This window comes from Opisthocomus hoazin, chromosome 4 (assembly GCF_030867145.1).
Source record: "Opisthocomus hoazin isolate bOpiHoa1 chromosome 4, bOpiHoa1.hap1, whole genome shotgun sequence".
Classification (NCBI taxonomy): domain Eukaryota; kingdom Metazoa; phylum Chordata; class Aves; order Opisthocomiformes; family Opisthocomidae; genus Opisthocomus; species Opisthocomus hoazin.
The window spans coordinates 75402552-75415571 of record NC_134417.1 but is presented as its reverse complement, the minus strand read 5'-3'; the positions used below and the strand labels follow the sequence as shown (position 1 = coordinate 75415571).

General features: G+C 39.7%; 1 protein-coding gene across 2 annotated transcripts in view; it reads right to left on the bottom strand.

The window, feature by feature from the left end:
• GPR158 (G protein-coupled receptor 158) overlaps positions 1 to 13020 on the bottom strand; it is a 209119-nt gene that overhangs the window by 109694 nt on the left and 86405 nt on the right. For both annotated transcript variants that reach the window (XM_009945434.2, XM_075419553.1), the window contains exon 4: positions 8332 to 8549. In XM_009945434.2, coding sequence (XP_009943736.2) covers positions 8332 to 8549 — 218 coding nt within the window. The remainder of the gene's footprint in view (positions 1 to 8331; positions 8550 to 13020) is intronic.

Here is a 13020-nt window from a genome sequence, read left to right as displayed (position 1 = left end):
AGAGTTAAAAAAATACAGCATCCCTAAAGACATATCTTAACTATGCAGAAAGATGGAAAAGGACATTTTATGAGTTCTGTTTTATGAATAAAAGAAATGAGAATTCCACTAAAAACAACAGTTTTGAAAACAACATCGCCAATGCCTTTAAGCTGCATGCTTCAAGACTACAATAAACTTCCCTGAGAAATCACAAGAAACTAGGTTCTCATTCTAGGATATGAAGAAGAAAGGGTGTATAAAGCACTGCACAGAACGTGTATGTGCTGAGTGAACTGTCAGGTATGCCCACCAGCACAGTATGTAAAGGCAGCTGCTCCATCTGCGCAAGATCTCTCTATCAAGTTTCCACTTCAGCTGAAATGTCAGAAAGTGGTGTCTCGGGAGAAAAAAGCAGAATGTGCACCAAAGATGAAAGGCATCCAGGCATAAGCACATCAAGATGCCACTGTAGAGCTAAAAAAAACTGGCAAAAAAAGGTATGTTTGCAAAGCTAGCGTGCTTTAATATTTAAAGACATATCACACATCAATAGCCTGTGATTATCTCGCTCTGAATTACTGCATCCTATCATGGCTGCAGTAAGGCAGAAAAGACATTCTTGATTTCTCAGTGTTAGAAAGTGGAACTACAGCATTAATTTGCACGCTGCCTTTCCATCTATGTGCAGTTTTGTGCAGTGTTTAAAATTGCGTTGTTTAGGGACTATCTTCACAGTTTTGAAATCATATTTATCAGAACATTTAAAGGCATTTACACTAAATGGAAGAATAGGAAAGGGGTGGCACAGACTATCTAGCCACCCTGAACTCCAAACACTGGAAATCTGCACTCAACAGAGAGTAAAAACCATATAAAAACAGTCAGTTGCTGCTATTTGCCATGTTTCCCTCAAGAGAGGTAAAATTATTTATTCTTGTTGATGATTAGCCAAGTGGTCTTGTTAACTGTAAGTTTTGGCCTTGATCAGTCTTCCAGATATATATTTTTCTCCTCTCGTTAAAAGTATTTGTACTTCTGTATTTCCAGCAGTTCTTGAGTGCTAATAAACAGGGGGAAAATAAGACCAGTACAATAAAACGTCATTTTGTTATAAATTTCTAATATTTGGCATTGGAAATGGTTTTGAATGGGGCAAAGCCCTCCACTTCAGTGGGCTCTATCACAGTCCTTCATCACTGTTAATGCCACACGACAGCGCCATTCCAAACTGCTGTTCTGAAGACTCTCCTCTAAGCATTTTTTCCATTATTTTTCAGAGCTGAAAATAACTTTTTCCAAGTGTGCAGCTTGCTGTCATTTTTACCTTGACGTGCTGGTTTTACATCCAGAGATGCTGGCTACAGATACGTTAGAAAGACAGAAAGACCAGATCCTCCTGCGCGGCCACGGTTCCCCTCCCTGCTCAGAACCTGGCAGCACTGCAGTGCGTGACAAGGAAAGATGATGGGAAAGTGACTTGGCTTTAGTGCAACTACTCTGAAGCTTTTAGTGTTGCTGTGAATGAGAATTCACAGCAAACAAGACCCTTCTGAACAGGTCTAGTGTGAGTCAAGGCTGGCATCACTTTCTCATCTCTCCTTCATCACTGAAGTAGCAATTAGCCTCTTCCATGCTATGGCTGAGATCAGCTTCTCTGCTCTCTTTGCCAGTAGTGGTTCTTAGCATTTCTTAAGGGCACTTACAGTTCCTCACAGCAGTTGTATTCTACCTGATAGCTCCATGTTTGAGTTGGTACGCCGCTATGCAAAGGTCAGTTATTTTCAGCCCTTCTTTCCGATTCATTTGAAAAGGCAGCATGACAACTGATGAGCTCTTTAGGTGCTTTGCTGATAACGGCTTCCACCGTCTGGTATTTTTATAAGAACATGTTTACAACACAGCTGGCTTCCTCTCTATGGCTTGTGTAGATCTGTAGCCCTTATCCTGTGTTAACTTTGAAATAAAAAAAAAAAAAAATTAAAAATCTTTTTTATTTATTCTTGTTTAAATATTCTGTTTCTTTCTGGTGCCACACAGTTTTGCTACCGTTGCACTGCATGCAATCAATACTACAGTTGGTCACTCCCTATTTAAGCTCTCCATTGGTTCACATAACACTACTCATATAGACGAATTCTCCTATTTTGTTGATACTTTTTTTACAAAACCACTGTTCAGCTTCTCATTTTTCAGAATATTTGTTTTAGCATCAGTGATTTCTGTCCTTGCCTAGGCAGCTACTTTTGTTAGCTTAGCCTCACACTTTTTGGATGTGTTATTAGTAGTAATGTTTGCATTATCCAAACAATAATAATGCCACAGCACACAAGGATGTTTGCTAGTGTTCACCTTGAGCTGATCTGTTTCTTCGTTGCTCACCTTAAAGAATGTTTTGCACCTCTGCACACAGCCATGAAGATCTGATTCCATAGGGCTGAAAGTTGTTCTGCAAGATGGTTTCATAATCTGTCAAACCTTTTGAAAACCAAAGAAATAAGAGGAGCCTGTTCCTTTATACACTCCTCTACAACTGCTAGGGCACATATCTAGTCCACCCAAAGTGCTGACAGTCTCAGTTGAGCCTGTTCCTTGTTTTGCACCCCGTGTCCCTTTACTTCTCTCACACTGCAGATGTCTCAACGTCTCCCCAGCTGCGGTATTCAGCAAGCTCATCCTGTCAGGGCAGCCTACTAAAACTCCAATGTTTCCACTACTGAGGAAGAATCACTGTTTCCCAGGCTTCACTGCACGACTCCCTCGTTAAACTGGCGCCATCAGGTGCCGTCAACTTTTCTGATGGGATTTCATCCATTTTCATCTCCCAGGAGTTTTTCAGCCTCTTGCAGCTTGTGTTAATGACAGGCTCAGGGTTTCCAGCTTTCACTACTGCTTGGCATGAGGGTTGTCTAGAGTAGTTCAAGATTTCTTTGAAGTGATCCACACATCTGTTTTCCCTTCTGTATTAGCTGTGAATATTTTTTCCTTTTTTTTCTTTGTTTGGCACACTGCCTCCATTTAGTCTCCTGATGAAATGCTTTGTCTTTTCCCATTACAGCAGTAGCATCTGCTTTATCTGTTACATTTTTCATCTTTTTCTGTCTTTCCTTACAATGCTGTTCACTAGTGGTTTAGCGTCTGCTACTTCTTCTGTGCCTTCTTCCAAATTTTTTTTATTCTTATTTTGGAGTTCTCCCTTCTCTCGGCAAAGGGCCACATTTTCTGCCTGTGATTTTCTCCAGTTATGACTCTTGCAGTTTAATAACATTGCTGCTGAGCTAAACTTGGGGCTGCTGACTCACTATCACTTGTGTTTGACAAAGCCTCAAATGAATTCCTCATCATCGATCTGAGCTTTCTCACGATATCTTTCTGCAGATCCATTTTCTATTGTTTGCCAATGCTGACTGCTGCCTGAAGTCACTAATCTGCGGTTTCATTTGCAGGTCCACATTGCCAAGATTTTGGTCGGTGGTACTAGTGACAGTTTGGAGTAACTGTGTCTTGGACAAAGGGGTTAAATTTTGTTTTGCCACCTATCAAACGTGCAAGTTTATATGAGTAACTACAATGCTTACAAAAAGAGGCATGAAATCTAACTTCATGATTTTTTTGCCAAGAGAACAAAAGAATGGCTTTCTGATTCAGACTCCAGTGTCCTACCTCAGGTCATGGCCTGTGCTGCATTATTAAAGGAGGAGAACAGCAGAGAGTGGTCCTTCCTGGTCTATCCTCCCAGTTTCCAACAACAAAAATTATGTAATTCCTGCACCAGACATTTCACCAAAACCACTGTATTTAAGAGCCAATAATGGAAATATCCTTTATGATTCCTTCTAAACTCTATTTGAATTGATTTATACTTTGGAATCCATTATATTCTTTGCCAATGAGTGATCTAAAGGAACTATAAGTTGTGTAAAACGTCTACTTGATTTTTTTAAACCACTTGAGAGATTCCTTGGCCATGCTCTAGTGATATCTTCAGAGAAACCATGAATATTTATTTACATGTCAACATCTCCCTGTCTTACATGATTTTATACTATTTTTCCTGCACTGTCTTTTCCTCTGTCATCTCTTGGTTACTTACAAGAAGTGTAGCTCACCTGGTCTCCTGAGATCATAATTTTTAAGAGCTTTTGGTGGAGGAATTTGGAAGAAGTACTCTCCTATCCACATGCTCATAATCCACCTTCACAGAGCTATAAATACATTTGTAGGGCATCACATTCTCACAAAAGCCCACTTCCCACACTTATCCAATGACCCACTAGTTCTATTTTTCATTACCATTTCTATAAATGTGCAAGCATGTAAGTTGGACCTACTGATCTTTAGTTCTCATCACCATTACAGGAAGTCTTTATAAACACAGATGTCACATTTCCTATCTTCCTTTCCTCCTCTGCTGCTATTAATGTAGGCAGTAGCATACTCCACAGTAAATAATTCAGCAGTTTTGCAGACGACTTCTTTCAGAAGTCTGGAGAGGACTCTTTAGAGGAACCTTTAGAAGTTCTAAAAGAAGAGACCTAAAACTTCAGAGGCTTCTAAAGGTTCCTCTAAAGAGAAGCCTGGCTTTTAGGAGCCAGTCATCTGGCTTGCTATAGGCTTTGTCTATTTATTACCATTCATTTTGTCAAGATCTTTCACTTTGGTTGGTATTTACCAGGTTTCCCTGCAGATCATTATTACATCCTAGGTCAGTAACAAAGATCATGCCAAAACGAAAGTCGTATCATCACATTCTGTCAGTAACACTTTGGCAGTAATTGTTGAAAACAGCTCTGTTCTCATTACTATGTTCTTTGGAAGTGGAGCAGTAGAACTTTTACCAATGGTTGATCTTTTAGTAACTGTCTTGGATCCAGCAAGTATTCCGCACTGTTGATGAAACTAAGGCAATGAGAGACTCTTCCACAGCAGTTTCCATTATAAGTACTGCTTGGTCATAATATGGGTAACCACTATGATCTGCACGGCTGAGATATTTCTTCTCTTCTCTAAAATACTCCTGATCTGCATCCTCTCTTACCGATAAGCTGATTGTTTTGAGACCAAGGTTGTCACCTCCATCACAACCTAATGGGTCTTTATGGACCTTTACAATTCTTTGAATTATTATACTCACAATATCACAGTCAAGGTGCCAGGAGTGTTTCTTCTCAAAGTGCTTCCTGTTGGCAGACCTGAACCTTTTTGTCCTTGGCTTTTAGAAGTTAATATTTACCAGGAGCCTCCAAAAAGTACAAGCGTTAAGTAGTGTTTTGCACAGTCCCTTTTACTAGAGTGGTAACCTGATCTCATTTGCCTTCCCATTTTATTGAGTTCTTTTTACTGATCAAAAACCGTACCAAAATGCCATGTCTACTCTTCGTTCTCTTCAGCACTGGGGCCTTAATTTAGCGTTTTTTATTCTGAACCCCCACCTTCTGTGCTTCTAAAGATATGAAGATTGTTTCTTGATATGGTAGCAGTACGTGGTTCTTTCTGTTAAAATGCTATATTCAGAATTACTTTTTGTAACTACCTGAATATTGTAGTGCCATATGTGGGAGAGAATCCGAAAAATGTTCTTCTCTGACACTCATCCAGCACAATGGAAAGGAGCAGTTTAACACAGTAACTTTAATCAGACAGATATCTGAACCTAATTAAGGTTTGTTTCACTAACAGTTGGAAATTCTCAAAATGCAGATATTTTGAACACATTTTAATACCTGTTCTTTCATTTTCATTACTTTCTCCCCTTGGTGGAGAGTGCACAGTCAGTTACTAGCTTTTCTCCTTCCCTCCAAATTTCTGCCATTATTCAATGTAACCAGCAGTTTTCTTATGCAAATACTCATTGTTCTCAGTATGTTTGCCCTTCATACAGCTTCTCATTTCATGGCAACCACACAAGATCTTTTTCTTTTTAAAATCATGCTGTACCAACAAGATAAAGCACATAAAAGGAATCCAAGAAAAAAACTCTGCTGAATGACATGAAAAGCAATGGAGCATCTATTTATCAGTTTCTATTCCTTGAAAACACTGATCATACAGGAAAGGACTGTTAATCACCATATTACTTTTTTGTCTCATTTTTTCTTCCCTTTTTCTAGTGAGATATACATTTAGGGCAAAGTCAACTATCTTCTAAGGTAGCAAAACTATAATTGAATCTATTGAATTCTTCAGCCTGAAGAAGAGAAGGCTGCGAGGGGACCTTATAAATGCTTACAAATATCTGAAGGGTGGGTGTCAGGAGGATGGGGCCAAGCTCTTTTCAGTGGTGCCCAGTGACAGGACAAGGGGCAATGGGCACAAACTGAGGCACAGGAAGTTCCTTCTGAACATGAGGAAGAACTTCTTCCCTCTGAGGGTGACGGAGCACTGGAACAGTCTGCCCAGGGAGGTTGTGGAGTCTCCTTCTCTGGAGATCTTCAAGACCCGCCTGGACAAGGTCCTGTGCAGCCTGCTGTAGGTGACCCTGCTTCAGCAGGGGGGTTGGACTAGATGACCCACAGAGGTCCCTTCCAACCCCTACTATTCTGTGATTCTGTGATTCTATCTCTGTCCAACTGTCCAACTGAATGAAACACAAAGGCTTCACTTTTCTTTCTGGAAAAAAAGAATGTTTTGGTTTATGTCTGGTTGTCACTCATTCAGATGTCATAATGTCTAATGGTAAGAGGTAATCTGGAAAAAAGTAAGCTCAAAGTTTTTCACAAAGACTGAAAAGTTCTTTAGAAACAAGGAAAAGTGCATATATGCCTCATAGGTATTGCTTTGATATTAAATATGCAGATTCCCATCTGGTTCCTTACTCATAGCCTAACTTTGGAGAAATGACTATCATCACAAAAGTAAACATGCACCTTTTGTCACTAGCAGGTTTTGTGAAATACAAGATTTCTGTAGCATGTTTAATAAAGTAGTATTTTTTTTTTTACTGTAGTGGATACAAATATCAGAACACATGTAAGTGTACAAGTGCAAGAATGCATGCAGTTTTACTCATCTCTGATCTCAAACTATTTATGAGAAAAATCCATAATTATTTTATAAAACAATCAATATTTCAGTGTGAAAAACAATCAAGCGAAACTTGCAATATCTGCATCTGAAGTAATCTACTCTGTTCACTTTGTAGAGTAAAGCTTTTCCTCACAAGAAATGCCTCTTTCATGTTGTTGTCTACGACATTAAAAGCGAGTAACATTACCATGAGGACTAAAACCTCACAAAACTGGAATGAAGTTCTTCTGCTAAGTTAATGTTAAGCAACGAAACAGATGCCTACAGACTTTTCATAATGAAAAACTCTAGAAATACAATTAAGTCTGTAATTTGAATCATTTTATGCAGTATCATTAAATACAAAGACTCTGTCAGAAACAGAAAAGTAAAAAAAAGAACGTTACTTCTCCTTCTGTGATTTCCTGCCAGGATATTAAAGTCTTTCAAAATGAGCCACACATTTGCAACACACACACTGTAGAATCAGGAAGACTGTGGGATCAAGTGTTCTGAAAACCAAAATGGAAATGCTTATCTAGTTATGGAAAGTGGATGAAGCTATTAATTTCAACAACGTGGCATACTGTGTGCACACCTCTGCCTCCCAAATGTAGGTAGTGAATATGTGCCAGCTTCAATTCTTTCTTTTTTTTGGTAAATGGGGAGTTTCAGAGAATATTCTGCATTTACAGAGGCAACAGTGAGATTCCACAAGATATTACATGTTCAAAAGATTTTTGAGTGAGGTAAAAGCAGAAAGTTCATTAGGTTAGTACATAAAACGTAACCATAGACTGCATCAGCAATCTACAGAGGCTCCTTAATATATTCATACTTTAGAAAAAAAAAATCTTTAACCGCAGAATCAAGTTTCAACTCTCTAGGAACTAGAATTATTTGGAAAGATTTCTCTTTGATATAATAATTTTCCAGCTAGTCTCTGAAATATATTGAAACCAAGCATCACTCCCAGCAGTGGTAAAACAGAGACTTTTGAGATCCCGAGACTACATATACCCGCATGCTTCCTTAGGTACCTGTGTAATTGGCCTGATTTTCCAAAATTTCTTCTAACATGATAGGTTTCCTTGATTTTTGCTGACCATCTATAAATGTAAACAGATTTCACTGGCAGACACAAATTGTTTTTTTCAAAAATTACATAGACAATTTAGGTACCTCCACATCTAAAGCAAAGCATTTCTGTCTGGAAATAGCCCCCTCTCCCGAGTCGTGCTCCTTACCTGAGAAACTGACTGTCAAAATAAGAAGCTATACACCTAACGTAAATGAGTCTGTACCACAAAATGAGCAGGAATATCAAAGTAAAACATGTCTGCTTACCTTTGCCTTGCGAAAATGGTAGACTACCAGCATGCTTATGAAGTCCAGCAGCATACAGAGTGTTTGGAATGAGATGATAGCCAGACGTAAATACTTGTCCTCCTGTGCATAGCAGGGAGTATCATCGGTACAGTAAGAACATCCTTCCCTGCAGGGTAGGCAGGTGTAGACTTCCTCCGACAATTCACTGCCAGAAAAGCGATTTTCTGCTTCTTTTCCTGAAAGTATCAGATGGGTGAGGGGAGACACCTTTAGTTGTACCGTATGGGCAGTTCACCCACACAGCAGCACAACAGTCCTCTGCTGACTGCCCTTCCCTCCCTGTTGGCCTCTCTCATTAAGGTACAAAATGGTTTGCCAGGGCTGCTTTTCTCATTTCGCCCTCCTTTGTCACATTCAGAAAATGCAGACCCATTTAGACATGAGGGAAAGTGAGCTTATTAAACGCCAAATGCTTTTCCACTGTATTTAAAGTGGGCTAAAGCTGTGCACGAAATTCTTCAAAGGAGACTTCTGAATGGGGAAAAAATTACATCAAAGATTTGGGAGTAAGGAAAGGTTTTTACACAGATATATGAAGAGTAGACCCATTAACTACTTAATGTTCACAGTACAAACTATGACCCTATTTCAGATTGTTCCTCAATTTCATAAAGATGCTATCTAATGAATGAATTAGCTTCAAATTAGATAAAATCCTTCTTAATTAACATTTCTTCAACACGCTCTTGTACGATGGCACTATTCTATCCCCAAATCAAAACCAGTGCACTTACACCAAGTATAATTTTCCATTGCTCACACAAGCACACCAGGAAATCTGGAAAACCTATTGGCAAGTTAATATCTTGTCTACAAAAATCAATGATTCTTGAGCTGACATTTCGCCCATCAAACGGAACCCACCAAGAGAGCATACAGGAGGATTGCTACTTTTTCTGATCCATGAACACTTGCCCCTAACCCTCTGCAAGACTGCTTATGCTAGAGGCAATTAATGGAATAAAAAGGTGAAAGACAGAAAAAGGAGGTGAGAAAGAATATTGTTAACTAAGAAGAAAAAGTGAATTTGCTGAACATGTTTAATATATAAGCAAGACAGGCTTAGGAGCTTCCAGAAGCAAGAGAATGTGGCTGAAACCAAACCACTGGTGTGTTAAAATGTGTGATAACTTCTCTCACTTATCACAAGACTAGAGAATTGCTCCAACATCTTTGATCAAAATTCTCCTCTTCTTGTCAGTATAAGTAGTGAATCACACATTGTTCAGTCTTAATTCAAGAGACAACCTGTGTCACTACTGCACATGCATATTTGGCTTACGAAACTCTCTTCAGACTTTCAGCTTCAAACATTTAGAGCAGAAGGTTATCTACAAGGGTAATTATTCCTTGCTTTCTCAAATCTATGTACGAATGCGCATGAGCACGCGTCTGCTGACAGGCAAAGCCTATGAAAGCGACAGATAGGCTGTATAGCCAAGCCGGTTTATTTGGCATGCCGTCCCAGCAACCCTGTGCTCCTCATCCTCTGTGCAGGATGCTTTGCTCCCGCATCCTGCAGCATGCAGAGAACAGGCTAGTATATCTCACTGAGATGGCGGATTTCTCTTTGCAGCTTTATTCTAAACAAAGATGTTGGAAATCTGAATATAGTAGAGTAGTGCTGTCTCATGCTGGTAGCCAGATTTTCTTAGATACAAGCAGACAGTAAGAAGAGATCTTGTGTCTTTTTGACCCAGACTGTGGGAGGCAGGAATGAAAACGCTGGAGAATAACCGTGCTTGGGCATCCCAAGAAGGTGGAGAACCTCTAAGGAACATTAATCCTTAAGAAATCCTAGGACTGGAACTTTTTGCAGACCAAGCACCTAAGGACCTCAGCCCATTATAATTTCAAGAGCTTTGCCACAAGCCACTTCCTCCACATCTAACGTTATATACCAGCTTTTTAAACTGCAGCTAAAGCAATGGATGCACACTGTCCCATCAGAGACTGAAGTCAGTCTCCCGCCTTCCATCTCTGTACCCAAATCAAGAGTGCACTACCTACTGTCAGAGGTTTCCACTTCATTTCCTCAACATCTGCACTCACGTCAACCTGCTTTTCCACCACCTACCTGTTACTTTATAATTTCCACAAGGAGTTGCCCTTCAATTAGCCCATCTCTAAAAAGACCATAGAATCATTTAGGTTGGAAAAGACCTTTAAGATCATCGAGCCCAACCGCAAACCTAACACTGCCCAGTCCTATGCGAGTGACTGTAAAGTTACACAGAATTTTTGGTCTGCCAGCTGTAAGTGCATTAAAGAATATCCTAGTGCCAGTGTGCAGATGTACAGTTTCACATGCCCGCCATTGCAATGACATTTTTAACTTAACGTCAGCGTGCTAATTTAGGTTTCCCTATACAAAGTTAAAGAAATCAGACTTTGTACAGGTTGTTTGAAGTCCTAGAAAGACTGAAACGGCAATATAGCTTTTCCACATCTGCTTTACCTTTGTTCTTCTGACCATGATTTATGAGCTACTGTACCTAATAATTGCTTCAAGACACCCCGATTTTAAGTTTGCCTAGGTGTCTACCACGTCAGCTAGAACAAAGTCAGTGGAAAAAATCTCACAGCCACTATTATTTATCTAATCGCTTTAAAACTTCACATTTCTGAGCGACATGAGCCATGTGTTAATGTGTTTTTATTGTGGTAACTAAATAAATTAAAATATTTTCAGTATAAAAACTCCACCACTGCAAAAAATATAATTAAAATATTAAAATATAATTAAAAACCTAAAGTTATGAGATCACTTAAGTAACAAATATTATATGCATATGGCTTGACAATTTTGCTTAATCTTAAACCTGATATTCTTACTTTAATTCTGAAATGTTCAACCTTAAAAGCTGTTGCAAATACATTATAATCCATTTTATCCAGTATTTTCTTATCTGAGTCATTCATGGAAGTTCCTTCATGTGTATGCTCGTCACATACTACATTGATAACAGCCAATAAACAGTTGCACGTTGCTGTAAACATCCCAAGGATATGACTCCATAATGCAACGGCAAGCCTTTGCTTAGATGTGTCTGGTGTCATGCTGTCTGCTGTATACAAAGGAAGGTCACCGATATGCATCTCCTGCACTGCCAGCTACGACCGATTATCTTGTGAATATCTTTTGACTTTGAAATGATTCTTCATTATAGCTAATACAAGAAACATCCAAAAAACTGGATCTACCTGAGATTTTAGACAAAGGGATGAGGCATTATTTACAATCCTCTTTTTTTTTCCTCCTTGCCAAAAAGAAAGAACACTTTCCAGATCTTCTAAAAGAAGGTTCCAGAAAAGACAGAACCGATCATTGTATTTAGCACTGACTGGGAGCTTGTTTGTCCCCCCACACCCTTGCCCTCACTATATGTCTCAGGGCACTGCTGCTCACTGCGTAGCTGAACATGTCTAACCTTTATGCCTGGCCCTGTCCCCTCACCAAAGTAAATGTAACATGAATTTAAACCATAGACAGTCCACACCAAACATGAAGTTACTGCCTGTTACAGCACTGCTAGAGATTTCTCTGTGCCAAGCCTTCTCCTATCCCAGCAGCTCTTTGGGATAACACATACCTCTTCCAGTGAAGAAAACCACTTTTTCCTCCCCAGAAGATGGCAAAAGATTTTAAGCACTGGTAAAGGATTCTGCTGTATGTAAGGCAGCAGTGGTTTTAGCACTGACACAAATTAGATGGAAGCAAACACTGAAAGACTAAGTGTACTGCAGGAGTTCAAACTGAGGATGAGGGAAGTGTAAAAAAGTACCATCCTCAAGGAAAAAAGTAAAGAGAAAAAAATTAAATGCAATATCAAAGAAGAGGATAAAATGGAAGGAGTACAGAACAAAGAATTGGTGGAAAGTAGGAATAGGGACACAAACTATTATGAAGTATAATAAGGAAAATGCTTGAGTAATGGAAAAATAAAACAAAAAGCTTAAACGCTTCAGCTATGTCCCCTCTACTTTTTTTTTTGCTAGTTCTTCCCTCTTCTATCTTAGTCTTCTTTTTCTGTCTGCTCGGCTCATCTGTTTTTGAAATGGTCTCCTGAGGGTAACTCTTCATCAGCCTCGGTTCTCTTAAGCACACTCTGCTATGCAAGGGGTGCCTCAGCAGTTGCGACGGTGCCAGTTGAGATCTTTCTGCAAAGGAAGAATGGCACCACAGACTGCTAAATGCCAGGACAGGGACTGCCACCATCCCACACAAAATCTTCCCAGACCCCAGTCAGAATTCAGCAGATGAACACAGAGAGCACAGCGCAAGTCGCAAGCTGTGCAGAACAACAGACTGATACTGCGCCTGTTCTATAATAAACTAGGAACATCACCAGCAGCATCGGCGGTGCTGCAGTAAGTCAGCGGTGTGTGGGAATGTAACTGGACCTGCTAACACCAAAACCTGGTAATCAGCCACGGTCATAATCCTCACCTGAGGCAGAATCACTGAAGTCAGTGACAGCCTTCATACACACAAAGATCTGCACGTGCAAGTTCTGACGAAGAATCAGAGCTACAGGGCAGGTGTAAAAAAACGGGAATTCCCGTTGAACTGGAAGTCCCTCTTGGGACTTTTTATACGATCATAGCACCATTAGAGACAGTAAAGTCCCATATCCAAACAAAAGA